This window comes from Phragmites australis, chromosome 17 (genome assembly GCF_958298935.1).
Source record: "Phragmites australis chromosome 17, lpPhrAust1.1, whole genome shotgun sequence".
NCBI classification, from domain to species: domain Eukaryota; kingdom Viridiplantae; phylum Streptophyta; class Magnoliopsida; order Poales; family Poaceae; genus Phragmites; species Phragmites australis.
In genome coordinates, this window is record NC_084937.1 from 18,861,272 (window position 1) to 18,888,420 (window position 27,149).

General features: G+C 43.9%; 1 protein-coding gene and 1 pseudogene across 1 annotated transcript; both read right to left on the minus strand.

The window, feature by feature from the left end:
* Positions 1–696: 696 nt before the first annotated feature.
* LOC133897787 (U-box domain-containing protein 38-like) lies at positions 697–2,827 on the minus strand. The gene has a single exon (XM_062338612.1). The coding sequence runs from the start codon at positions 2,579–2,581 to the stop codon at positions 935–937; it is 1,647 nt and encodes a 548-aa protein (XP_062194596.1). The 5' UTR covers positions 2,582–2,827; the 3' UTR covers positions 697–934.
* A 14,210-nt stretch (positions 2,828–17,037) lies between these two features.
* LOC133897853 (enhanced ethylene response protein 5-like) lies at positions 17,038–20,984 on the minus strand (annotated as a pseudogene).
* Between the last annotated feature and the right edge of the window lie 6,165 nt (positions 20,985–27,149).

The following is a 27,149-nucleotide window of genomic DNA, read 5'->3' on the forward strand; positions in this document are numbered from 1 at the left end:
GACATGCGTCGCTAAGGCTTGTTGGCTTGATGGTTGTTGTTGTTGGTTTTGCTTTGGCTTGTTCTTGGATGTACATCTCTTTTCGCCTTATATAGTCGGGGAACTTAAGACGTATCCTACTTGAACTCCTCTAGATGTATACTACTTGAATAATTAGACACTTAAATATCTAGGATTCCTTCTTAAATAGGTGATAACTTATTTATCAGGGACAATTAGCCTTCAAGTTTGTTATCTCCATATTCTACTCCATGATGGCTACATCTAGCCCCGTATCGAATGAGATACAGATCATCCTCATATATTTTTTTTATAGATATACAATATTTAGAAAATATATAATATTAATTATATATCCTTTATCTCCAGCGCTAATCAGCCAGATGGATAAAAAAACCCATTTTCTTTGGGACCAAAGGGATATTATCGGAGAACAGATATTGGAGTTGTTAGTTTCACATAAGCTGTGTGTGTGGCAGAAATGCAGCAGCATAGTGGCTCGAGTTTAGTTAACCACGGATGCGACCTGGCTGGCCTTGTTATCCTCTTCTTCCCGGGTAACTGCTCAAGCCTCCCAACTCCCAAGCCCCTTCCAATTTCTTGGGCGCGAAAGAGAAGGAAGAAGAGAAAGGGCCTACTTGGTTGCCCTGCATCCGTCACTGCGTTGCGTTAAGCACAACAGATGAGCAGCTCCAGTTCAGCACCACACAGGCACACAGCAGGGGTTTACTCACAGATGAGAGTGCATTTGCGACGCATCGCGAGCTCGGAGCTCGCAACAGCTTCGTTACACTGCCAAGTGCCACCGGTTGAAAACCAGGGCATTTTTCATCGTCTCACACGGGCACGGCACAAATGTGTAACGCTGTGATGCAAACCTAAAGCAAGCAATTTTACATACAAAGCATGGCCGAATGGAATGAGGAGAATTGTTTCAGAACTCGGCGGTGTTGCCGCAGGACGAGACCCCGAGCTCGCGCTGCCGGCGCCGGAACGACATGAGCCCGTCCGACACGATGCTGCCGCCGCAGTCGTCGCCGTCACCGCACTCGAGGCTGCTGCCGGTCAGGTCATTGAACTCGTCCAGGTCGCCCCGCATGGCGCGGAGGGTCTTCCTCGCCATCTCGCGCCGGACGCCGCCGCCCTCGTCGGCCACGCGACGGAGCGCGCTGTCCGCGCCGGCGGCGCGCGCCAGGCCGCGGAAACGGAGGCTGCCGCGGCTCATGGCGTACATCGCCGCCACGCACCACTCCTCGAGGTCCGCGCTGCTGCTGGTGGTGTCGTCGTGGGGAGAGGAGAGAATGCTGGCGACGGACGCCACGGCGCTCGCGTCCATCAGCGCGGCGCGGCCCTCTGGGCAGGCGCCGAGGTTGCAGATCACCATCAGGGCTAACGTGCGGATGGGCGTCGGCTCGGCGGCGCTGGACGCGACGGCGAGCAGAGCCTTGGGCGCGCCCGGGAATCGCGCGATCTTGGACTGGTTGACGGCGACGAGGGAGAGGTGGTAGAGAGCCATCCCGGCGTCACGGCGTGCCCGGACCGGTTGGGCGGGGGAGGTGAGGAGGTCGAGGAGGGGAGGCACCGCGCCCAGCACGCCGATGGCGGCGCGGTTGTCCTCGTTGAGCGCCAGGCCGAAGAGCGCGCCAGCCGCGTGCTCGCGCGCCTCGGGCGCGGAGGCGCCCGAGCGGAGCACCTCCACGAGCGCCGGCACCGCGCCCGCGCGGACGATGCGGACCTTGTTCACTGGCTCCAGGGAGAGGTTGACTAGCGCCGCGGTCGCGTCGACCCGCGCGGCGGCGTGCCGCGGGAGCAGCAGCACGCGCCGCAGCGCGCCGAGCAGCCGCGGACTACACAGCGTGCGCCGCCGGTCCGCGCTCTCCCGCGTGGCCTCCCGGAGGGCGCCCATCGCCGCCGCTACCACTCCCTCCTCGTCCGCGTCCATCACCTTGGCAACCACCTCGTCTTCCAACGGGTCAAAGGCCTCCACCTGTACCACCTCCTTCGGCGGCGCCTCCTTCACGGGCCTCACGCCCACCTCCTCCTCCGCGGCTGTGATCTCCGAGGACGACCCGTACGACGACGTCGACGCCGGCGACGAGTACGACGAGTTCGACGAACTCACCATCGCCACGCTCCTAATCGTCCTCACGGGCTCCGCGGCCACCGGGGGCATCGCGCGCAGCACGGCCTCCCGTGCTGCCTCGGCGGACGGCGGCGCCGGCACCGCGCGGCCGGAGAGTGCGCACCAGGTGCCGATGGCCGCCTTGAGCGCCGAGTTAGGTATCATCGTGTCGGCACCCACGGACTCGACGCCGGGGGGCAAGAAAGCGAGCTCCGCGCAGGCCTGGAGGCACGCCCGCTCGTACGTCTGCCCGGACGGCAGGATCACCGGGTCAGCCATCAGCGCGCCCGAGACCGGGCACACGAACTCCGGCGGCACAGCCTCCTCCGCCGCCCACGCCTCCGACCGCGCCGGCGAGCAGGGGAGCGGCGCTGCAGGCGACTTGGTGGACGGCGACGACAGCGCGCTGCCACTGCGGTGGAACGGCAGCTTCCAGCGCCGCGGACGCGCCGCACCCATGGACCGCGCGTGACCGCGAGGGGGGTATACCAGGCTTATCTAGCTTCGGCAGAAAGAGGATGCTTTTGTTGCGGCGGCCATGTCTTTGCTTCGCTCCTTTTGCTTTTCTTTTCTCCTGCTGGGAGTGAGTGAGGTGTGCGCTTGCTTGCTTGGTTTTATCTTTTATGCGCCGAGAGAGAGAGAGAGAGAGAGAGAGGAGCCTTAGCCTTAGCCTGGAAGGGATCGCTCGCTCGCAGTCGCGGTGTGTTTCACTGCCGGGAGTGATGGGTTCTTGGCTCGGCTTTGCTTCGGGTACGCGCGCGCGCCCCACGGGTTCACGAAGAGGCCGGGTGCGTGGTGTGGATCGGCGCAAGGGAAAGGCGGCTCGGTTTGGCTGGACGGGCGTCGTTTAGCCGAGTAGACGACGGTCGCCATGTCCGGGGGCTCCCGGTCGTGTGATTGTGCAGTCCTTTTTTAAAACACCGGTAGAACACGCACGTAATCACACCACCACACATAATACACATATAACACCTACGAAGCTCACTTCAAGAACAATTTTAGCTTCGGCGGAAGCTCGATGTTTATTACTTACTCCTAAGGATCTTTTCGAAGAAAAAAAAAAGGATGTGTGTTTGTGCAGTGCTTGGTTACGAAACTACAGGACTGAGCTCACTTCAAAAACAACCACCGTTGTTTTACCTTCTGCGGAAGGTCGATGCTTATTGCCGGATCTGAACCAAATCTTAAGAGTGCTGTCTCTCACTCAGGACTATTCGTGAAACCACCATTGTTTTAGCTTCAGCCGTGCTCCACCGACAAGTGCTCGCCCTTGCCCGGGAAATGCTATGCTATTCCAGCCGCGCTCATGCAGCCAGAGCCACGTAACTACGGTACCGGCCCGGAGCACTATAGCACCGCCTTCGGTAGGCACGCCGTGCGATCGTTTTCATTCCGGTACTCGCCTGCCTGCTTCGAAAAGACCCAAGGCTGAACTCTGAAGAAACGTCCAGCTGCTGCTGCTGCAAGATTAAACGAGACTTCAACCAAGAATTCTCGTTGCAGGACAGGAGCTCGAGCGGACGTGTGGATCGATCGAAGAGCCCCCGGCCGGTCAAGACGCCGGCGGGTTGCGACTCCCTGTGTCAAGGATTCGGACGCATGTGAGCAGCAGCTAGCACAAGTTACTGTCAGCGATTCAGTGCGCAGTTGCTGCTACTCCTACTCCCTGCTTGTTTTTTTTTCAAGACCTGTCTGCCTGCTGTTGATGGGAGCAGCGACTCGTTTCTGCATGCGTTCGCTGTCCGGGGCCAATGCGCACTGTCGTTTGTCATCGCTCGCTGAATTCTTTCTTGGGAGCTAGTCCACCATGATAGGCTCTGATTATACAGCGTGGCAGATTGGAAGGTCACTTGCATTGTGTGCCCATGCTGATCCCGAAATGTGATTACTAGTAGTATTTAGCATTTAAGTGTCACCATCTGTTCAATCCATTGATTATCTAAAAGAATCTGTTTAAATCCATCGAGGCTGGTTTGAGCTTGAGCTCTTCTTCCTTTCTTCCCATCGAACCTAACAAAGGAGTACTAAGTCAGAAGTAGGGATTTCAATTTCGTTTTACAATTTTTTTCTCCTGTGAAAAGATTAAAATTCACAAAATTTTAGTTATTTTTCATCATATGCTCTGTAACTGTAAGTCTCACGTGTCAGTGAAAGAAATATAAAATTAGATATTTCGTTCTACTCCGAAATTCGTGAAGTTTCACCAAAATTTTAATCTCTTATTAAAAGGGCTGAAATCAGGATAGCTTACTGCCTTGCCTTCAGAAAATAAAACAAAATGAAAGCTTACTGTCAAAACCAAGGTTAAAACAAGTTTCTATTTTGGCCTTTCGTCAAAAGAAAAGTGGTTTGGAGCCAAATCAAGATTGAACCCCATGTAAGCAGCTTGGTCCATATCCTAGTAATTTACCAACCCTGTATTAAACTACCGCTGGTTGGTAGCTGACTAATTTGACAGTAGCGCATGCCTAAGTGGTATAGTAATTTAATTTGGTGCTAGCAATCACCCAAATTAGTTTCAAAAGTAGGTTCTCGTTTGGTTTCTTTTCCCAGCTAGCTGTTGTCTCTTGTTGTGTCTCCTAAAAGTAATGTCACTCCGATCCATATCCTAATCCCCGTAGAGTTGTGGTCACTGCAAATGCAAATGTATGTCGTATGTAGTGTTAGAGATATATATTGACGACTCTGTGTAATATCCTGTGTTATAATGGATTTTTTTATATTACTCACTTATATATATATATATACACACACGGATCTATAGCATTCATTAAATACAAATTATTATTTTTAACATGTAGCTCAGTGATATGTGCGTGAACCACAAGGGCACCACTAGTACCAATCTAGCTGCGTACCATGTCAGAAAACACAAACATGTTTGGCCGAGCTCGGGCTCTAACAATTAAGCTGCCTCTTTGAGTCAATAAAAGGGATGATGTTATTTTTCAGTCACTTGCTTTTAAAAAAATTTAGGTGACGAATCTGAACTGTCCGATCGTGATTGAATGGTTCAAAGGTTGTCTTCACCTTCTTGATCGCTCCCTCAAAGGCAGCTCACTCCCTATCTCCGGCGACACTCCCGTCGCCAGATCCACTGGCACCTCTGGGTCATCTCTGCTCGCCCCATGCCCACCTTCTCCGTCGGACCAACCTTCCTTCCCGGGAGCTTTCTTAAGCCCATAAACTAGGAAGCTGTTGGAGCACGAGAGCGAGCCCCGAATAGATACAGTGAGAGCCCCACTCATAAGAGGAGGCTTAAGTTTGAAGACAAAGCTTGTGGCCGGAAAGGAGAGAGTGAGAGAAATATCATTTGTGTAATGAAAAAAAAACCCACTGGGGTCCTCCCTCTTCTGCCCTTGGAGGGCATATTCATAGAGAGAAGAGATAGGGAAAATTATTGATCTGTCCCTAAGATATTATATTACAATTATATATCTAGAGGGGTACTTTTAACATTTCAACCCTTCACATACCGCGTAGTGGTTAAGATACTATGATAACTACAGTAATACCATAGTCCACAGTGCACCATCTAAATATCTCTAGGCTGGAGCGTTTCCCCTATAGTACCCCTATCTACGGCTCTGAGGTTATGAGGGGCGAGTGGATGATCAGAGAATTAGCTCCAGCCTCACCTAGGTGTTAGGATACCCCGAATAGCTTCCCGTCCTTGTAAAACCTCTCGGTGATGGCCGCAAGCAACGGCGATGAGGTTTGATGGAGGTTACATGGTCCGGAGCCTAACTTGTATATAGACCCACGTAATGAGAGCGTTCTTAATTTTAAGCTACTTTCAATTAGCAGTCTATTTTTTTTTTTTACCTAATGAGGTGGAGGTATTTGCATATATATAGAGAGAGAAAACTCTACATCTATCTTCATTAGCAATATGACACTGATAAGAGTAGATATCAACATGGATCACCTCTCTATAATATGAACCTTTGAGATTTATTAGGAATTATTTCATGAGTCGGTCACAATAATTTTAACAATTCACAGTGCACTATCTAAATATCTTAATGTTATGATGTTTTTCTAACAGAAGCCGCTACCAAATCAACCCCGCCAGAAAGCCCCCGCCACCAAGCAATCTCCTTATCGCAGATGTCTAAATTTCAAACATCTGAAATTTAGGAAGTGTGATAAAAAAATTTGTAGTGTTTAGCTACATTCTTGGCTTCTGCTCCCAAGCAGAGCAATGCTACTATTTTACCCCTTGCACAATATATCGATCGGACCGCTTAATTGACGACATGACTTGATCTAATCTCTGATGAAGTCATGATAATGGGGAACTCTCTTTCGATGCATACCCATCATCCGACGTTCTTCGTGCCAACGCAAAGGACTCTCACAATCGATCAAGTTCACACAACAGCATGCATGGCATCGTTGAGCAGAGGATTCCCATCATTGCTTAGCCTCTTGCAGCACACAGGTAACTGGTGAAGGGGATCCGTCAGATTCCATCCAACTGGTAACAGTAACACCGATCGAGCGAGCAACGCAAATCCGAATCATTCCACGCGAGTGGTGATCATGGCGTGTGTTGAAACTGGCTGCCAGATGAGGCAGGAAAGGCAGCCCAAAAGCAGGCAGAGAGCTTTTCTGCAAGCCAGATGCACGCTGGATGATATGCTTGAAAAGTTTCAGCTCTTCACGCCAACATATATGATGTACATCCTCTGACGTCTGACCCTTTTCTTTTCTCCTTCCATTTCATACTAGCAAAAACATTATTGTCCCCCAAGTGCATGGAAATGCAATTTTACTCCATATTTAGTCCATATTGTCACCACTAGCAAAAACAAGAATCTGACAGGATATGTATGTATATCTGGCGCTTTACTTTGCACAGGAATCTTAGCAGACAGCAGTGAATTTATCTACGACATATTTACAAAGCGAAGATCGTGACATCTGCTTTAGGAATTAGGATAGAAGAGGTAAGCTGCTTGTGAGCTTGTCGATATGGACACAAATGCTTTTCCTAACACCACAATCCCAAGTATAACCACAGAAAACGGTCTCTTGGGTTTACTTATACGTTTGTGCTTGGAAAAATCCTAGAAGACTTTAATCATGCGCCGTATAGTGGTTTTGCTTTCTCAAGTGGATAGAAAAGAACAAAATGTGATGTTACATATACATCCATACATGAGGGCAACATACGAGTAAACAAGTGAATCTGGGCACGAGACATAATCTGATGTAAAGATGTGCAGGACACTTGTCTGGTAATGTACTATCGTTGGTTTCATTGCCGGTATTCTTTGAGATGTATTGGAACAATGGAACGTGCTACAGTTAAAAAGGATAAATGCTTTTGACATTCACATGTGGTCCGATGTTTGTTAATGTATATCTTTGCTAATGAACACGATGTACGTCTTTTGTATAAAGGATACTTGATCGGATTAGCTTTGTGAGATGCTGATCGATTCTGCTACAATTATTTAGAACTGTGACACGTATTTATATTAAGCGAAAAGAAGCTACCTTATAAATAGACAACAAAAAAGGTTCGAAATGAAGCACCGTGGAAACAATCCCGACTCGTGATAGAAACATGATTGAGGCAAAAGGGCTGCGCTGAGTTCTTAATTTGCCACTCTCAGTTCTTAATGCTACTCGCTGTTTTAATCAGAAAGAATATATAGGCCATCTTATCTTCGTTCTGTAATAAGATATTTTGGTTGCCAGAGCTATTTTTTGTTGGATCAAGGATAGACACAGCAAAGAATATATATATATATATATATATATATATACTTTATGTATATTCTGCAGGTATGTTCACTATAGTTTATGTCTACGCATACTTCATAGGTTGTAACTCACAGTATTTTGGGTTATAACTGGGGATATACGCAGTGCGAATAACAAGTTGTAACTCACAGTGTTAGCTTCTCATGTTACAATTATGCATTTCTAGACGTGAAGTTGTAACTGGTCTACCTAACAAGTTGTAACTCATAGTGTTTCCGGTTGTAACTGGGGAATATGCGCAATGCGAATAGCAACTGCGCATAGGCGCAGAATAGCCTCACCGTATATATATAGGAAAAGTAGTTTGTACTCCTGAGAGTACATACTCTCTACTATGATATACCACATAAATAAACTGGATATACCCTTTTATCACTATGAGTATACTTATATACTCATTCTAAAATACTCCAATATGAATTACATGAAAAAATTGAAAAGAAATTCATCAATTTTAATAGATTTTGATAATACCTTCATATTTGTACATAAAATGTAATATACTAAAAAAAATATGTACAAACTACTAAAGAAGTATACATACCACTTAGATAATCTTATATACTCACATACTCCACGTACATACCATTTATCACATGAAATACTCCATATGTTATGAGATATGTATGTGAAAGTACATACTCCCGGGAGTACCAAATATACTTTCTATATATATATATATATATATATATATATATATATATATATATATATATATATATATATATATATATATATATATATATATATATATATATATATATATATATATATATAGACACACACACAACATTTCTTTTTTACTTTGGATGTACATACTCCCTCTCTAATAGGTGCATATATATTTCACTTATAAAGAAGTATATACCTCTAAAAAAATAGTATATACATATTAGAAAGTAGTATATATATTTTCCAAAAAACTATATGTGTGTGTATATATAAAAGAAATGTATATCCGGAGTACAGAAAAGACTTCTCTAGGGAAACTAGTCTGTATTCACAGGAGTATATACTCTCGATTTGATCTATATTTGATCTCGTTATAACTGAAGTATATACTACTTTCTGATATGTATATATTATTTTCTGATATGTGTATGTTTCTTTATAAGTGAAATATTTTTTTTCTAAGATCTAAATACTACTTTTTAAGATGCATATTTTTTTCCTGATTTTTTAACATCTATTAGAAAAGGAGTATGTACATAGGAAGTACAGAAAAGACTTACTCTCTATATATATCGTTGAGCCGTGTGAAAGAAAAGCCAGTGCGCTTAAGGAGCTTAATCGGGCCATGCTAGCTAATTAAGCTGCCTAGGAAGTAGGAACAGGTCAGGAATAATGGTTCCTCCATGCTAAGGCCACTCCAAGTGCTCCATGCTAACTGATATCTTAAGCATTAATTATATATCCACGTAAGATAAAAGTTGAGTGGCAATGATTTTAATAAAAAGAGAAGAAGTTGATGTCTTCTGAAAATATTAGTTAGGTATCAAATCCAACTGATAGACATTGCAAATAAATCGCACTTAAGAGAAAAATAGTATCTATCGCTACTATCATGATCTACAACATTAAACAGTGTCCCACCGGCCGGGCGTCACTCAGCTTCTCACCGTTATTCCTTGGCCCCCGCCACGCCCTTCCGCTCTCTACACGTGTCGCGCTCGTACGCTCAGCCACTCAGCCATACTCAGCCTCCAGCGACGTAGCGCCTGCCACTCAGCTGCTTGCATGTCACCTCTCAGCTACGAGCCCACCACGAGCTTCGTGTCGCCCACCGCTCTTCCGCTCCACAGATCTGTACCGAGCCTCCTCTTAGCTGCTTCTCCATGACAGGCTTCCTATGCAGCCTCGCGTCCACACGCTGAAGGAAGAAGGGGCTGTTGTTAAAGAATGGGAGGAGAAGAGAGAAGAAAAAAAAATCTGACGGGGCCCATGTTTTGAGGGCATTAGAAATCAGGTGTTAGAGAGCTTATTTCTTGATGATGTAGAGTGAGCTAAGAAACTGCTCTGTAGTTTTGCATGGGGTGAGGCCTAAGTTGTCTGAAACTCTGAATTGGTAGCCAGCATACCACTGCACATTGAACTGGCCACACGAAACCCGGGAGGCCGGGACTGGGACAACCGCTTTCCAGTTTGGTCCTGTCTATCATCAGCTAGTGGCTCGATCCGCTTTACAAAAAGATCTTTGTTTTTTTTTCTTTTTTGCTGTACTCGTCAAAGTTGGGTTGGGTTGTGTTTGTTAGATGCGAATGCAATAAAAAAAATTAGGAGCTGAACTTAAGGCCGCACAATTGGCTGCAAATTGCTCTCTGCAACATTCCACGAAATCCTTACGTTTGAAACAGGACCTTGGTTAGCTCGAGGAGACATGGTGATTAAATCAAATTTGTTCCAAATCGGCAGGAAAAAAACGATAAGTGCGTAGATGACGGAGGGTTGATTTTCCTCCGTTGGACGCTCGCGTGATCTATAACAACAACACATGAGGTCACCTCAACAGCTTCTCCTTAATTCTGATGCGACGGGTAGAGGAGGTGAAAAGCTTACTTTCTGGTCAACCCAGCGGAATCTAATCAGCTAGGATTGGAGAGGTAGATCGAGCTGTAATCATATCCGGCAGCTAAGGTACACCTTCTGCCAAGTTAGAAAATGATGTTTTTGAGTTTTTTTACCATAGTCACGGGAAACGTGAAACCATGTTATGTATCTCGTCCTAAGAATGTCGTCTTCGTTTCAGAAACGTAGGAACAATTTAGTTTCTGTCTTATCAAAATCTTTCGTAAGTAGCGTATCGTGTTTCTCAATAGTTCCATATTCCTCATTCTAAGATCATCATCTTCGTTTCCGAACGTGGGAATAATCTAGTTCCTGTCTTGTCAAAACCTTTCGTAAGTAGTGTATCGTGTTTCTCGATCCCGTTTCTTGACTCTGTCAACTCGAGAATTTAGTGACTATGGTTTAAACATTTACAACAATTCTGGATCTTTGCTAATGTACAAATCTCTTTTCGGCCGGGTTACCGAATGATTTGGATACATTGACACAGTTACGCCAAACCGTGATGCGTATTTAAGAAAAAAAAAATCACCCTTATAGACACCAAAAAAGTCAAAATGAAACATCATGGAAACGGTCGTGATCGAAACATGATTAGCCAAAAAAGTTGCGCTGATTTCTCAATTTAACCTCCTCAATTCCTATTGCATGTCGCATTTCTTTTCATTTCATATTTCAGTAAAGCATGGCTAACATATCTGGCCTGGTATTAGGATATTTGATTGCCAAAACTAGTTTTGTTTAGATAAGGAGAGACACTGAGACACATCATAGAAAAGTATATCATTGAGCCGTGTGAAAAGCCAGCGCTTAAGAAGCTTAATCAATATCGTAAGCTGTCTAGAAAGTACAGGAACAAGCATGAATAATTGTCCCTCCCTCCATGCTAAGCTCTTTTGGCAGGCACCATGCTACTGCACATTGAACAGGGCACACAAAACCCTGAGACTGGGACAACTACTTTCCAGTTTGGTTGAATTTATAATCACAAGATTTTGTTTTTAGGGTTCATTGGTATTTTTTTTATACGAGAATGCAAAATAATGAGGTGAGTTTTAAACTTTAGGTCGCACAACATTGAGTTGTCATCTTGGTAAAAGAAGAAGGACCCTCCATGTCACTTGATCGATGACAACTCAATTCTAGCTTGAATAGGCATGAATTAGACCAAATTTCATCATATTGGCAGAGCAACGGTAGGTTCAGGAAATGACAAATGCACAGTTTGACAAATGAATTAGACCAAATTTCATAATATTGGCAGAGCTCGATCTCAATTTGACGGCCGGAATCAGCACCGTGCCACAACTCACAAGTCTTGGTGCACTGGATATGTACGTACGTTCTCTTTTTCTTTCCTTTTTCTTTTCTTTTGCGAACCACTGGATACGTACGTTTTCTTGGGATGCACGAATTCGCCTGGTAGTTCCCATAGGAATTAGATTAGTTTTTACGAAATTGCAAAAAAAAAGCACAATCGTACACCCAAAATAGGGCTTTAGCTTGAGGTGGATTGAACAAAAAAATTCAGATTAGCACGGGAACGGTAAGGCAGAGGAACGGTTGGCCAACCGCACGGCAGCATTGGTCTCAGCTGAGATCAACGGCTGCTGTGGATGCTACAAGCGTGCAAAGGTGGCATGATACGCCACAAACAGCTGAGATCATCGTGTGATGTTTTTGTCTTTCGAAATTATGCGAGGAGATCTGGCATTCGCTTAAAAAAACGAGGACAATTAGAGGAGCTGCTTGTGAGAGGTCTTCAGTGTTAAATCTTTTTATAAATTGTTTATGAGAGGTTCTCCAAATCAGCCTTTTGTTCATATTTGGAAAGCCAAGATTAGATATTAAGATCTTCCTTTGTTTACAAGAGCAGAATGCTTTATTTATTAACAAAGGATAGTTTGTTAAAGAGTAAGTGGGTTGGCGATGGTACGTACTTGCTGTTTTTGTTAAAAGGGAGGCAACCTAACACCTTTTCTTCTTTTTTTTCCCTTATTATGAAAACTGTGTAGAGTTTATTGCTACTTGTATCAGTGTAGATTCTATTCCTAGTTTACTCTATCAATTTTTACTTAAGCCTTCATTAGAGGTCTTAATAAGGGATGTGCGGGATGGGATCCAACTACCGTTGGATTAGCTCCACTCATGGAGTACTGCCATCGTGCTACAAGCACGTCCGCAATCAATTTTACTTGTGGATACAAACTCATTTGGCCAATGTCAAATCTTTGTTCATGATCGAGCTTGCCGCCATCTGGAAAGTTAGAAACAATGCTGGTTTTGAGAGCAACTTAATTCGTGGTCTAGTGAAATCATCTTCCATACTTGTTCTTTAAAAAAAAAAAAAAACTGGACAGATCTTCTGAAAGATTTGAGAAGGAGGAGCTCTTGCACTATGCACAAGAATTGTTGCAGTCCGAGTCGCAGGTTCTTGCCGCACATCAACTGTCTTCAAGTTCTTAAGCGGGAGGTCGACTGATGATTCTGCCTGGCGATGACTTCCCTCTCTACCGAGGGTGTCGTGCTTTTGTTACGTGGGTAGATTGTTAGATCATCCTCAACTGATTCCTATTAGATTTAGAATTTTTTTTGTACGGATTTTTTTTCTTTTTAACATTTTAATGATTTTTCTTCACGTTTTTCAGCATAAAGGGATTTTCAAGGTTATTTCTTTCGAGACGAGTTTTTTTTTCTTTCACTTCACGAATCCTTTCAAATGTAAGTTATTGAAGATAATAGAAAATAAAGAGAATGGAAATTAGGAAGAAAATTGAGAAAGGAACGAAATAAAAAAAATATAGTTAAAGATAATCTTAGTTGCAATTGTTTTTCTGCTTTCCTTCGAGTTTCCGCACTTTTAAGTTTTCATTGGCTATCGTGTCTAACCCTGATGCTGCAAGGACATGGTTGTAACAAACTTTAATTCCGTTAGCAAGTCGGCAGGCGAGATCCAATTCAATCCAATCCGGCAACTAATATAATGCTGCTACCTAGTTAGTTCCCATTACGCTCTCGTAAGTACGGTTGTTAATGAACAGCACGATTTGTACATTCCCGTGGTCCTGAGAAATTCATGAAAAATAATAAGCCGTCCGGAGCCGATGCGTCCGTGCCGTCCATGGTACCGGCTAGTGATATGCCCAGGGGTCAGTGATGCAGCCGTGACATTTTTTTTATATAAAAGAAGTTTTATTGATTTTTATCATTAGAAATAATAAGGAGAAACAGCTGCATATAGTTTGCTCCTAGCTTCTTCATGACCAATGATGCACATAACTCAAAAGACAAAACAAAACAAAACGTAAACCAAACAGCCCAAAAACATCCTCAAATCATGGGAAAGACTCGAAACATACTATATTAATGTAGAGAACTTAAGATCCGAAGCCTAGAATTTCATCTATGCCTGACAAAAAGCTCTCTGATCGCCTGCTTCAGTCGTATATATATGTCATTGCTACCATCCCTTAAGAGTCCAACTGTTAAAGCACAGATCAAGTACGGAGCTAATGTGTATATGTATATATAATCAGCAAACAAGGTAATTTTTCTCTTATTAAAAATAATATTATTTCTGCATAGCCATAGCAACCAACATAACTCCGCCACTCTAACCAATATATTAGCTTTTAGTTTTTTACTAAGGCCTCGTAGCCAATTTCCCATGATATTAGATACGCTGTGGAGTGGGTAAATATTTATACTTACTTGGATAATGAGCTATGCGAAACAGACAAATTGGTATTCAAAGAAGAGGTGCTTAGTTGTCTTACTTTTATGACAAAAACAACATTTTTGATTGTCTTATCATCTTCTTTTTACTAGGTTATCTTTGGTTAGTAGAACTCTTTATCGGAGATATCAGAGAAAGTTTTTTTTTTATTTTAGGGGTACTTTCAACTTCCGTATTTGTTTATTTATATTTGAGGTATCAATATGTTTGAGGGCTCTGTATAAGGAATTTATAGAGTTTTTACCGTTTTGGTCAAATTTCAGTTGAACTCATCTCGCTCTTGTGTTATATTTACACCGTTAAGCTTTGATAATAGATCGTTCCAAGCTGTCAACCTTGTATCAGTTATATCCTCACTACTAGAATTCTAACTTTGGCCGAGAGTTGTAACACCGTCGGCTATATGAAACCACACTCAGAAATAGTAATAGCCGAAGGTACACCGTCGGGCATTTCCCGTTGGCCACTCGTGGTCGGGCATTCGACCAATCCCCGACGGTACCCTCAGCCAGTAAGTTGCCGTCTCGGCCATCTCATAACCAGCGTAACACAGCTGTGTGACACCTGTCCCATTTGCCTAGTATTTTGCTACTCTCAGTCATTCTGTTTTCTTGTTTTAGAAATGAAATATTTTGATCCATTGCCTTGTATAAAATGTTTGGCTGTTTGGATGATTTTTTGTACGTATGCTTCGACAAAGATAATTATTGCCAAATGCCAAACGTTACATTCAACACTTCAAGCTATTTAGTTTTCTCCTGAATGCTTTCTGAAAATAAGAGAAACAGAATTGTGCAGCCTCTAAATTTAATCAAAAAAGGCTTCTCTATTATATTTGATAAAGCCTGGATCATTGATAACGTTACATAGTTTCTCCTCTTTGAGGAAAGAATTACACAACTCTCACGTAAGTTCTCACAAAGTGCACAAAAACTGAACAATAAGTCCATCTTTGGCCTACTTCCTTCACGAATTGTGGAGCCCTTTGCAGCTTATCACATGACCATTTGTGATCTAATCTAGATTCGGAAAGAAAAGAGTAATTAGACAAATGACAGTAGATCCGAAGGCAACATTAATATAGAGAAAATTCATATTTGAGAACACCTTTTCGGCAATGTAGAACACAAATCAATTATGACAGAAACTACAAATAAAAGTATTCTGAAAATACAAACAAGAAGGGGATTAGATTAGATGAACATCAGTGAATATTGAAGTTGTTCTCATCTTCGAAGACACGATGGATAACACAAGCCTGATCACGTGGGGGCAAAATGTTGGAAGGCCACGGCCAGCGGCGCTGCAGATCGTAATTAGGAAGGCGATGCTGGTCAGGACGCCAGTAGGATACCAGCCGTTGCAGTCGAGGAAGCGGCGCTCATCAAGTCGCGGATGGCTGTCTGCAGCAACGGCAACTGCTTTGCCTCAAACAGCTATAGGTGACGTGTCCGCGTATGGCTTGGTAATGGCGGCGTTGGCCTGAGCACGAAACAAGGCCGGCGATGTAGATCGGCGATGGCCAGGTCCGGCTGTACCTGACCCCATGTCTGGCGGCGGCGTCCTCCAAGGAAGATAGCAAATTTCTGATCTGTTTTAGCGTTGACAGTCAATGTTTCAGGAATAGTCTTCCTTATGTAACCACTGGGCATTAAGATTAGATCGTTAGATGTAGGCCTCCAAATCTAACGGTTGAAGGCTGCTGGGTTAGAAAAATAAACCATGTTTTATTCTCTGAACGTGGGTGCTATCCGCATCGTGCAGGTTCGTTGATGAGCTACCGAGGGATTTTATTGAACCATCGGTCACTCCTAATCATAGCCCAAGGGTAGTTATATATACAGTCCGAGACCATAAAACCATCAGCTATATGTATTTTTCCCGAGCGACCGTCGGCGAGTCACTAAAACACTCGGACAAAGTAAGGATTCTTGTAGTGCTTGTCCAAATGTGATATTCACCTGAGGTGTATGTATCACCTAGACCACTGTTTTATCTTTATGACGCACTATATATTGTACAAATTTGGTATTAATCATGCAGTGGTGAGTTCCCTAACCACGTATCCTCTCTAATCTAATTTGTGAGCTATCTTTGATATCAAATGTAGCAAAGTGGAGCATATATCTTTTCACACTTATCATCACAGCCTAGAAATGAGAGTCCCATTTTTTCACTAGGCCACCCTCATTAAGCAGTTTAAATAGCTATTTATATAGTAACGATTTGTTTTGCACATCGAAGTCCTAGATCCCTAAGCCACCCTGTCCTTTGGGCTGGCATCCTCCATTTCACTAGATGATATTTCTTTTTATGACCATCACTTTGTCAATAAAATCTAAATTTAAAATAATCAAGTCGTTTAAGTACTTCTCGTGGAATTTGAAAAGTAGACATCATGTGCAAAGGTAAACTAGAGAGAACCGAGTTGATAAGCACAATTCTATCCCCTAATGTCGTAGGCGAGAGTAGTTCATCCGTATGTATGACTGCTATTTTCTGCAGATGTTGACGTCCGGGCTAGGGAGATGGCGATGAATGTACGTCGTGTGCAAGTGTAGCACGTGAGCAACCTGTACCGGGCATCCGGGTACCATGCTACCAGCGCAGTTCGTGCACACAACAAGAGAAGAGTGAGATCAGAAATGCCCGCGGTGCAAATGCTGCATACTTCTTTCGAACCAGATCCGATCTCGAACTCTTCAAGCCGTCTTGCAGACCTGGCAATCGTTCAATTTTTCTTCTACGAATAATAGCAATGAAGATCACCAAAAGGAACCCCTCCCCTCGAGCACACTTATTTCAATGCAAGGTACCCAGCATACTGATAAACATCGCGTCAAGAAAATGAAGGCCAGTAATGATACATTGGTACAGGTTACATCCAAGAGTGCTTCAATACAAATGTCATTGTCAGGAATGCGTTTCAGTAACTCTAGAAACAATCTCTGTGTCCAGTACATCAAAACTATGAGAAAATTCATTGCACTACAAGATTGTCAGCTATGATTCTGTGTAACTAAACGGGCTTCCCGTTCAACTTAGGGAAGGGGCCTTGTTTGCTGAGGACAAGAACTTTGCTTTTGTGAGCAAAGTAACCTTTTATGAGATTGTTGTATATAAGGCATGGCATGATACACTCCACCTGATAGCAAGGTGCGAAACTAGGTTAAGTATATCGTAGAAAAATAAGATACTGACAGCCAAACAAAATATTAAAGCACCCTCAAAGCACCTCATCCACATCCATGTCGAGACATTTCAGAGCTTTTACTACGACCTCTAGCTTAATTGATGTGCCCTGGCTAGTTCCTTCTGCCTCTGAATGATATGGCTGTGAAAGAAAGGCAAAGCCAAAAAGGATTGGGTCATAAATGGAAAGTAATAAAGCATGACAGTGACGACTTCAATTTTGCACTCACATTTTCTTAACTAATCTCTGATAGACCTGAAGTTCAAGTTTCTCCAATACCGAGGTACATGCCAGATTGCAAAAATCTTGCAAAACAAATAAGCTATCAGAGTCTGTGAAAGGATTGAAAGTTTTTGAGCAAAGGAACAGGTGAACTTACTGGTCTTCATGCCTGTCTAGGGCTTGCCTCAGAAGCCTCAGATCTCCTCTCTTAAGTGAGGTCACAACATCTGCATACTGAAATGTTATATTACTACCTGCGCATCTCAATCAAGAATTAGGGGAAATCTCTGTAGAACAGTAGAAACCAGAGCACAGATAAGTAATAGCATCATAAAAAAGAAGCCAAACATCATAAAGAAACCGAATAAAAAACTACAATGAAAAAACATATTTAGCAAAAGCAATAAGTACAACAAAATAAACCAAGCGCTAGAGCACGAGTGACGTCAGACTAAGTTTTTCCATCAAAACAGAGCTACCCCATGCCAGCTAAAACAGCCATAGGTGTTAACGAGAAGAACAAAAGGATCAGCAAGGGAATTCAAAATTAGCAGTCACTAAGCAACACTCATCCTGAGGTGTCACATCAAAATAATATATTGCCTCCATCGTAATTTGGCTTGTTTATCTGCTAAGTCCATTAACAGAACTGCTCATGATTAAAAAAATAGTCTGTTAATCATTACGGCAATTCATAGAAGAGACAGCCTCATCTTTGAGAATGATAACTAGGCAAAGTATATTCATCATAACCAGCACCACTCACCAACCATGGTTCTCAGGGGTGTTGTGAATAAGTTCAGCGGTCAGGGCATCAAGAGTGGCAACAGTAGAAGGGGGGAGAAGGCCTGTTCTGAAATGCATGTAGTGCGTCTCACAGGTCTCACAGATCTTAGGTGTACTAAGGAATTCTGTCTTCACAACCCTTCTTTTACACACTCCAATGTAGAACTTAGGGTAAATTAAAAAGAAAACTTATACCCTTAGACTAACTTGTATAGTGTCTCAAAAAATCAACAAATGTAGATTTCTTCAAAAAGTAACCAATATGTGGCTAAACTATTCTGTCATATATCTATACGTGGCTAAGCTATTCTGTCATATATCAATTAGGAATTTTCACAATCCCCACTAAATCCTCCTAGATATCGCTTCTTACAAAATTCAACGAGATACATCAAAAACAGCACAAGATTGTAGCCTTTCAGGTAAACCAATTTGATATGTTGTCACACATAGATTTTTTCAAATGTAACAAAGAAACTTGTGGTTATGGAAGTAACTTGTGAAGAATAATGTTGCATGTATTCATAGTTAAAAGGTAGACAGATCAATGTTAATGCATATATTGCATACTACAATTTCCTCCATATTAGACAAGGATATAATAGCACTAGTAAACATACCTCAAGCAGATTGTACTTTTCCAGGAGGGTCCTTTTTGGCAATGCACCTATTGAAATCTTTACTGGGACAAGAAATTTCAAGATTCTCCTAGAAAATGCAACACAACTTAAGAGTCTCAACACACAGGTACCTTGCAAATCACATGCTACAAAACCCCATGCAATACAAGTACCTCAAATTTGATTCGCTTTGAGGATTGCAATGCATCAAAGCATAAGTTAGCTTCTGATCTGCCTGATTAAATTAAAAAAAAAAACTGATGTAAGCAATTTCACTATTTTGTAGGTCAAAAGCATTGTAGTTCTTAACCATGAGAGAGAGAGAGAGACACACAGATAAAGAGCTTACGACTAATAAATTCTCATTAAACTCTCCAAGCGCCCAGTATAATACATATAAGTGACCAGTACCATTACATGTAAAATTAAATTAGGATGTTATCAAAGGTAACTGATTAAGCTTTCGAGAGGGAAAAATGTCCACAGACTATGCTCGCCTCACCTTATCATTCACAGGAAAATCTTTGAAATCAAAATTCCTGGCAGTTTCGATACTTCTTATGACACTACGACAGAGGTTAACTGTTCCAAGCTGCATAATTTCATCATCAGCTCCTAGCCCTTGTTATCTTAAAATACAGAACTAATGCACTAGTGCTTGTGCTACATTTAGCTACTCATATCTAATGTGCTTTCCGCATATTGGATGTATTGCATTATGTTCGATTAACAAATCCAAATACACAAGTTACAGAATCTTACCCTGAAGTAAATTTTGAATAGCTGACAAGTAACATAGAGTGCTCCGATACGCTTAGGTCCTTTCACCTGAAAGGTTGGAGAAAAAATAGTTATCACATCACATTACATGATAAAAGCAAATATGATGCATCAAAGAACAGGCTGAACAGCTAGCCACTATTACTTCCAAACAGTTACTGTGCAAAATAACCCACTTTAGGTTGTTACTCGAGATGTGGCGTGTCAGAAAATGATAAGACACTGCAACAAGCCAAGGTTTCTCCTCTAATTCCAACATTAACTGGTGAAGCCTAGCTGATTAACAAAACAACCAACAGGTACAGGTCATGACAAGTGCTAGTGACCTAATTGATGCTTAACAGTCCAGATTATCATTCGAGCAAGAACATCGAACAAAGCTTTCAGAATGACATACCGTTAGTGCGCCGAAAACCTTCATCAGGAAGGACCCAGCTGCATGAAGCTTATCGGGGTTCTTTCCGCTCGCTGCAAGCTCCCTGTCTGCCTACACCAAGACAACAAACAAGCACACATGAGCATTAAAGTCACAACCTTACAAACCCAGATCACCCACCCCGCTCATCTTCTCGGCGAGTAGCCTGATCTCGAGCGCCACCGTGTGCATCGCCTCCATCGCCCACGGCATCTCCCAGTTCCGAAACTCCTGCAGGAACGCACTGAAACCCAAACCACGTCAAATCTTCGAAAACTCCGTTAAATTGAACCGAATCGGGAGGAGGTGGGACTTGGCGGCCTTCTCGAACGAGGAGTAGGCGTCGGCGTCGCGGTGGAGGGAGTGGGAGTGGATGGTACGGAGCAGCGGGACGAGGAGGTCGGACAGGCTCGGGAAGCGGTCGGCAGCGAGGCGCGGGAAGTCCGGGAAGGCGGCAAGGGCGTCGGACAGCGGGGTGGAGGCGGGCGCGGAGGAGACGGCGAGGATGGAGGCGAGCGCGGCACCGTCGGACGAGGAGATGGAGTCAGTCACGCGGGAGAGGTAATCCGCGATGCGGCGGTGCGCCTCGCCCATGCTTAGGTACGCCGCCATCTCCGGCGGGGGCGGGGTTGGGGTTTGGGGTTTCGAGGTCGACGGCGGCGGGGCGTTGGCTGGAAGAAGCCGGCATGGGTTCGATCCGGTGGTGACTGGTGATTTCTGATGGAGATCAGCAATCCTCGCCGTCGAGTGAGAAATCGATGCTTCATATTTCATTAGGGGCCTGTTTTGCGGGAAAATTTGGGATTTTGCAACTCCCGTCGTTTCCGTTCACTAAAATATTATCGGTGAACACGACTATGTTAAAATGCCACTCTCGTCGATGCCCACCTTGCTACAATGCCACTTACTTTTTCTTCTCAATTTCTTTTCTATTTCTGCTAAAATGGAGCATGGATGGACTGTTTTGCCCCTGCCGATTGACAACTCCTCCTCTTAGTTTCTTTTCGGGATCTCATTTCTTTTCTCTCCGTCGGCACGCAGGCCCTAGGCGCTCCCCGGTGCCTCCACTACTGCAGCTCCGACGGCCTTCACTGCAGTAGTTCCGACACCCCTCCCCGACGAGTTCCCCCTCCCCGAGCGCGCAGGTGACGCCCGCCGCTCCCTCCTTCCATCCGAACGGGCCCGCCTCCACTGGGTCGAACTTAAGCACCGGACCAACGCAGCCGCCGGTCCCCTCATCGGTGTTGGTCGCCTCTGCTGCCCTAGGGGATGTCGCAAGGAAGCTTCTGTGGCCGCTTCATCGCAAGAACAAGCGCCATGTCTCAAGCGCAGATAGGCCATAGTGGCCTCTCACTCGTCCCTTGCCTAGGTGCGGTGAGCAGGTGTTGGAGCTCAAATCATGGAAACATGGGGGGCGTATCTTCTTTAAATGCCGCAAGGATGAAGTAGAAGTAAGTTAACTTTACTGCATTTCTTCGATTGGGAGTTAGCCGTTTGTAAATTGGGGCTAATTTACATCTTTTTCGTGTGGATAGATGCCCAGTAGATGCGGCTTTTTCAAGTGGCTCGAGGAGTATCAGGAGTTCCTTGTGGAGTCTAGTTTCTCTCAAATGGATGGGCGACAGAGTGCAGACATCTAGGCACTTGGTGGTACAGTCGACATGAAGATGAAAGGAAATGGTAGAGTTGAGGAAAGGATGGACAAGCTAATCAAATTGGTACAGTTGATGGTGCTGAGCAATGTAGTCATTGTTGTTGTGGTCATATTGGGTGTGATTGTGATGCTTGTTAAGTGATGTAGTAGCAATGCTAGGCATGTGGTCAGAGCAAAACAATGATGTTATCTGTGAAGTGTGTACAAATTGAGGTGTTAGCTTGACCATATGTTACATTGTTCAGTTTTAGGATTTGCCTATTCTACAAGGGCGTGCAATATCTGAACTTGTAAAGGACATGAGTTTGCGAAGAAGGGATGCTAGCAAACTGTTCTGCTTCTATTCTTTGGCACTTTTTCCATGGGTGTGACCACTATATTCATTTTGATTGCTACTGCATTGCAGCGTTATGTAATCCTAAATTACATAACAGACACTTATCAACAATGTAACTTTTTTTTCGCTTAGCATGTGACTTTGGATTTGTTTAGGAAACCCAGTATTGCAAGAACATACACATATGGGCACTTATCAGCAGAACGACAGCTAAGACAAGGTGACTGAAACAATACATATCAGTTATTCAGTTCACATCTCGGAAAGAAGACCATAGAGGGTGACTAAAATACATATCAGCCTACATCTCAGTTCATATGGGACTGCAGCACAATATCAGTTCAAAATGCATCTCAGCTAGTTCCTCTTCTTTTTTGGAGTCATCTTCTTTGGTGGAGACTTATTGGATGGAGGTGAGGAGGTCATGGTGGATTGATTGGAAGCACCTTCACCCATCATCAACATAGCTAGGCGCCTACACATAAATAAAATGAGTGAAATTACTATAGGTTTTCATAGCATTCACATGTCAATAGCTATATTTTTTTGGTGAAATACAATCTTCTCACCTTCTTGTCACCATTCCCGGGCTTTCCTGCAGAATTGATTCCCTAGTGTTCGGAGGCCGATTTGGTGTTGATACTTCACCTGTGGAGCCTTTGCTTCTACTCTTCCTAGGCTTCCTCTTCCTGCAATTTCAAAAAACAAAGTAAATAAGGTTATCAAATAATGAAGCAATCTTGCAATGATTAATTGATCAAAGGATTAACTTTTCTTGGTTCCGTTAAGGGGGCATTTGTAGCTAGACTCTCTATGACCCAATCCAGCACATCTGTTACACCTGACTGGCCCTCTAATCATCCTTTTCTGTGGTCCTTCACCATCTTCCTTTTGCTTTGACTTGCCACCTGACTTGCTACCACCTTCAAGGTAGCATTTGTCTTCCAACATTCCTTTTGGCAAGAGGTGCACCCAATTCAAATAGCAGCTCCACATTTGGCCATTGTGACTTGTCAGGAAGTGGCTCTATCAATCTCTTATACGCTTCTTTGAACTTGTCCAACGAGTAGTAGTCATCAACAAAGTTCTCCATCTTCACATTCCTAGCCTGTTGTGTTGTTATGAAGGCCAAAGCATGCTAACAAGGCTTTCCGGTGTGCTGCCACTCAAGACATGTACACTCATGTTCATGTGACTTTACAACATGCCTAGCCTGCTTGTTGCTATTGTCCCACACTTGTGCAGCATTACTGTCAGCTTTCACAACTGTCAAGTGTCCTAATCCTCTAGTCCTTGCCTTCAGTTGATGTAGGATTGCTGGTAGTATCTTGCCATGCAACCTTTCTCCAATCCTTCTCCTCTTTTCCCATAGAATCATTATCATCTCCCTCAACTTGTCAACAAGCTCAGTGACAGGAAGATCCTTTATGTCTGAGATCCAGTTGTTGAAACACTCAGCTAAATTGTTGGTGACATAATCACACTTGATAGCCGGGTTGAAGGCACACCTCATCCACAGCAATGAATGGTGCCTGCTCAGCCAGTCATACACCTCAAGTCTACTTGAAATAATAGTGGTCATGTGCTGCTGAAACACGTCCTCCCTATACGCCCTAGCTGCAGGATACATTTGTTGAAAGGTGTCACCACTGAATCTCTTGACGAAATTCTGCATAAGATGCCTGAAGCACTCCCTTTGTTTAGCACGAGGGAACACCTCTTTCACAGCATTCTCTAATCCTTTTCAAGCATTTGTACAAATAGCAAGCAGTGGAAGATCTCCTATCGCCTTATGTAACTGCCTCATAAACCAAGATCAATTATCCTCTGTTTCAGAGTCCATGAAGCCAAAAGCAAGAGGATACATCCAATTATAGCCATCTAGACCATAGGCTGAAGCTAAATGACCATTCCACCTACCATTCAATGCAGTGAAGTCTATACTCAGGTATGGCCTACATCCTCCTAAGAAACCCTCAATGCAAGGGCCAAGAGCACAAAAAAACCTATGAAAATAAACCCTGCCATCAACCACCTTGGTGTCAACCTCAATCACACTACTTGGTGACCTCTTCAATACCTCTGCCTTCCAATTGTACAATTGTTGAAAACTCTCTTCCCAACTACCATACAACTCATGCAAAGCTTTCTCTTTTCCCTTCCACACTGTGTCATATGCAATGGTGCATTTGTGATCATCCTGCAGTCTGCTCTGCAACTCTTTGGCACCCATATTGGAACTCTTTCTAAGAATTGGAATAGCCTTATCAGCAACCCAGGCACTTGTAGGTGTAGTAGTCTTCCTGCGGCTACTAGATGTACATGTGTGACCATACATCACTACAGTAACCTGCAATAACAACAATGTGCTTGTTAAATAACCAACAAGTACAAATATACTTGAAACAAATATCAATGTTAGACACAAAGTTAGTACCATAATAGTCTTGTTGTCAGACTGCAGGCGGCCAACAATGCGCCAACAGCAACCATCACCTTTGCAGTACCCTCTATATCTACTTGGATCAGTTTTCTCGATTCCCAATTAGAATTCCTTGTTCATGGCAAATTGTCTCATAGCCAATCAAAATTCCTTCATGTTGGGGTACTAGAGCCAAGATCCATGCAAGGGTTATTCTTGTCATACACCATCACCCTCTCCTCTGGGATAGCATCATCAACGGGTATGGCTGCACCATGAGTACCATCCACAACAGGGACTCCTTCAGCACTTGCTTTGGCTGCATTCTGTCTAGCCTCCTCTGCCTTTTCATACTCATCCCTCAATCCCAGCAACAAATACAGTTGGTCATCGGTGATTATTTGTATCCTTCCTTCCTCATCTTGTTTTTCCTCTATTTGTAGTGTATCCCAATGAACCATCAAAACTTGTGGTTGACTTGTGTTCGCACCATACTCAAGCAAAAGTTGCACATCTGCTACTGTTCCAGCAGGTTCTACATGTTCTACATCTAGCCTAATCGACATTGTTGGAAATTGAAGAAGAAGAAGAAAATGAGTTAGGGGAGCTTAATCTGTAGTGTGCTAATGTCAGATCGGGCGCGAAATCATAAGAAAAAGAGAAATGACATACCCCACAAAGACATCAATTGGGTTGTCTTCCATCCCACCGGCCCCTCACAGGCAACTTCTAGCAAGCATCTTTCACCTAGGGTTTGACACAGAGAAGAGAATTGAGGAAAGGGCATAGGAGGAGCATCTCAAATGGAAGAAGGGAGCGGTGGGCATCACCTGCGCGGTCGGGGAGGGCGTCGGAGCTGCTGCAGTAGGGGCCGTCAGAGCTACTGCAGTGGAGTCGCCTGCTGCCTGCGTGCCAGTAGAGAGAAAAGAACTGGACCAGAGCCATGCATGCCTGCAGTGGAGGCCTCGATTCAGCCAGGGGCAAAGCAGTCCATCCATGCTCCATTTTAGCCGAAACAGAAAAGAAATTGAGGAGAAAAAGGATGGTGGCATTGCAGCGAGGTGGGCATCGGCGAGAGTGGCATTTTAATGTAGTCGTGTTCACTGATGGTATTTTAGCGAGCGGCAACGATGGGAGTGGCAAAATCCCAAATTTCTCCTAGTTTACGTGTGTTGAAGGCGAAGTGTCAAGCAGACTGTCCATTTTATATCGATGAATCTTTAATCACCGGAAAAAATTCATACTAAGGTATTGTTAGTTTATAGATTCTAACTCTAAAAGTAAAAAAAAAAATGTCACAATTCATAAACCAAGTTACACTACGAAATCTTACAATCCACAATTTAATATGAATGAGTTTTTTTTCATAAAATTCAGATCGTGATAATTCATAAAAAAACAAACAGAGCCTTAACCCAATCTAACACATTAGAAAAATTGATATATGTGTTGGGCAACCTCCTCGAGCACCCTGAGGTATGAGCGGCCAGTTCAAACCCTTCGGAGGCCAAAGCGATGTAGTCTGCCAAGGATCGAAGCCTTAGAAAAGAATAGATCTTTTTCTTTTCTAGGATGGGACCAGGGGAGCTGTTGAGGTGAAGTGCTCTCTGCTGCCAAAAATAAAGCAAGATTAGTGGCTAAGAAAACAATAGAAATTATACGGATTAAGTGTCGAGGGTTAGCTTTTGATAATGATTTCAGTGTGTATCTATCAATAGGCGCAGGAACGATGCTTACAGTATGATGAACTCGAGAACACCAATGATTATCCAGATTCAGACCTCCCGAAAGATAACAGTCATACGTCATGTATATTTTGTTATGAGTGTTTGTGAACTGGTTACAAATGAGTTTATTCTCAAATCCTCAACTCCTTTTTTGCCCTTACAAACAGGGTTCTCTCCTCTTTATATACAAGAGAATCAGAACTTACAAGTGAGGCTCCTTCAGCACACACCTAGCTAGATATTCTTTTCTCAGGCCATAACCACATGGAGCGTGAGCGTTGCACCTTGCGCCGATGGTACTGCGAGGCCCATCTCATCTGTCGTGCGGCGACAAGTCGGTTCACAAAACCCCACTCCATAGCATTTAATTCTACAGGATGGGGAACTGCCCATCTGCATCGACTACGACTTTGTTCGTTGAAAGAGGTGCCTCGGGAAGGAAAACACCTGAGCATAAATCAATAAATGTGATTATACATGTTTGGTATGGACGTCCCTGGTCACGGGATCACAATATATCGCAAGGAGCCTGGTTGTGTAAGCCTCGCGCTGGTCGAGCGAGCCTTGCCCTGGTCACATGATGGGCCAAGGTTCAGGAAACATCCCTCGTCGGTTGCCATATCCCTCGTGGGGCCCGTTAGCCAAGGCGCCCCCTTACTCAATACTCCGATAGTAGCCCCAAGCTTCCCTGTGGTCAAGGTTAGGTCTGGTCACACCACTTGGACCCCGAGAGAACATAGTCTACCCAGAGAGTGGTCATTGATGTCGTTAGCTTTCAAAGTTTGATTGTGAACT

Coding starts and splice junctions, on each gene's coding strand:
- LOC133897787 (XM_062338612.1), bottom strand. CDS start 2,581: ATGGGTGCGGCGCGTCCGCGGCGCTGGAAGCTGCCGTTCCACCGCAGT.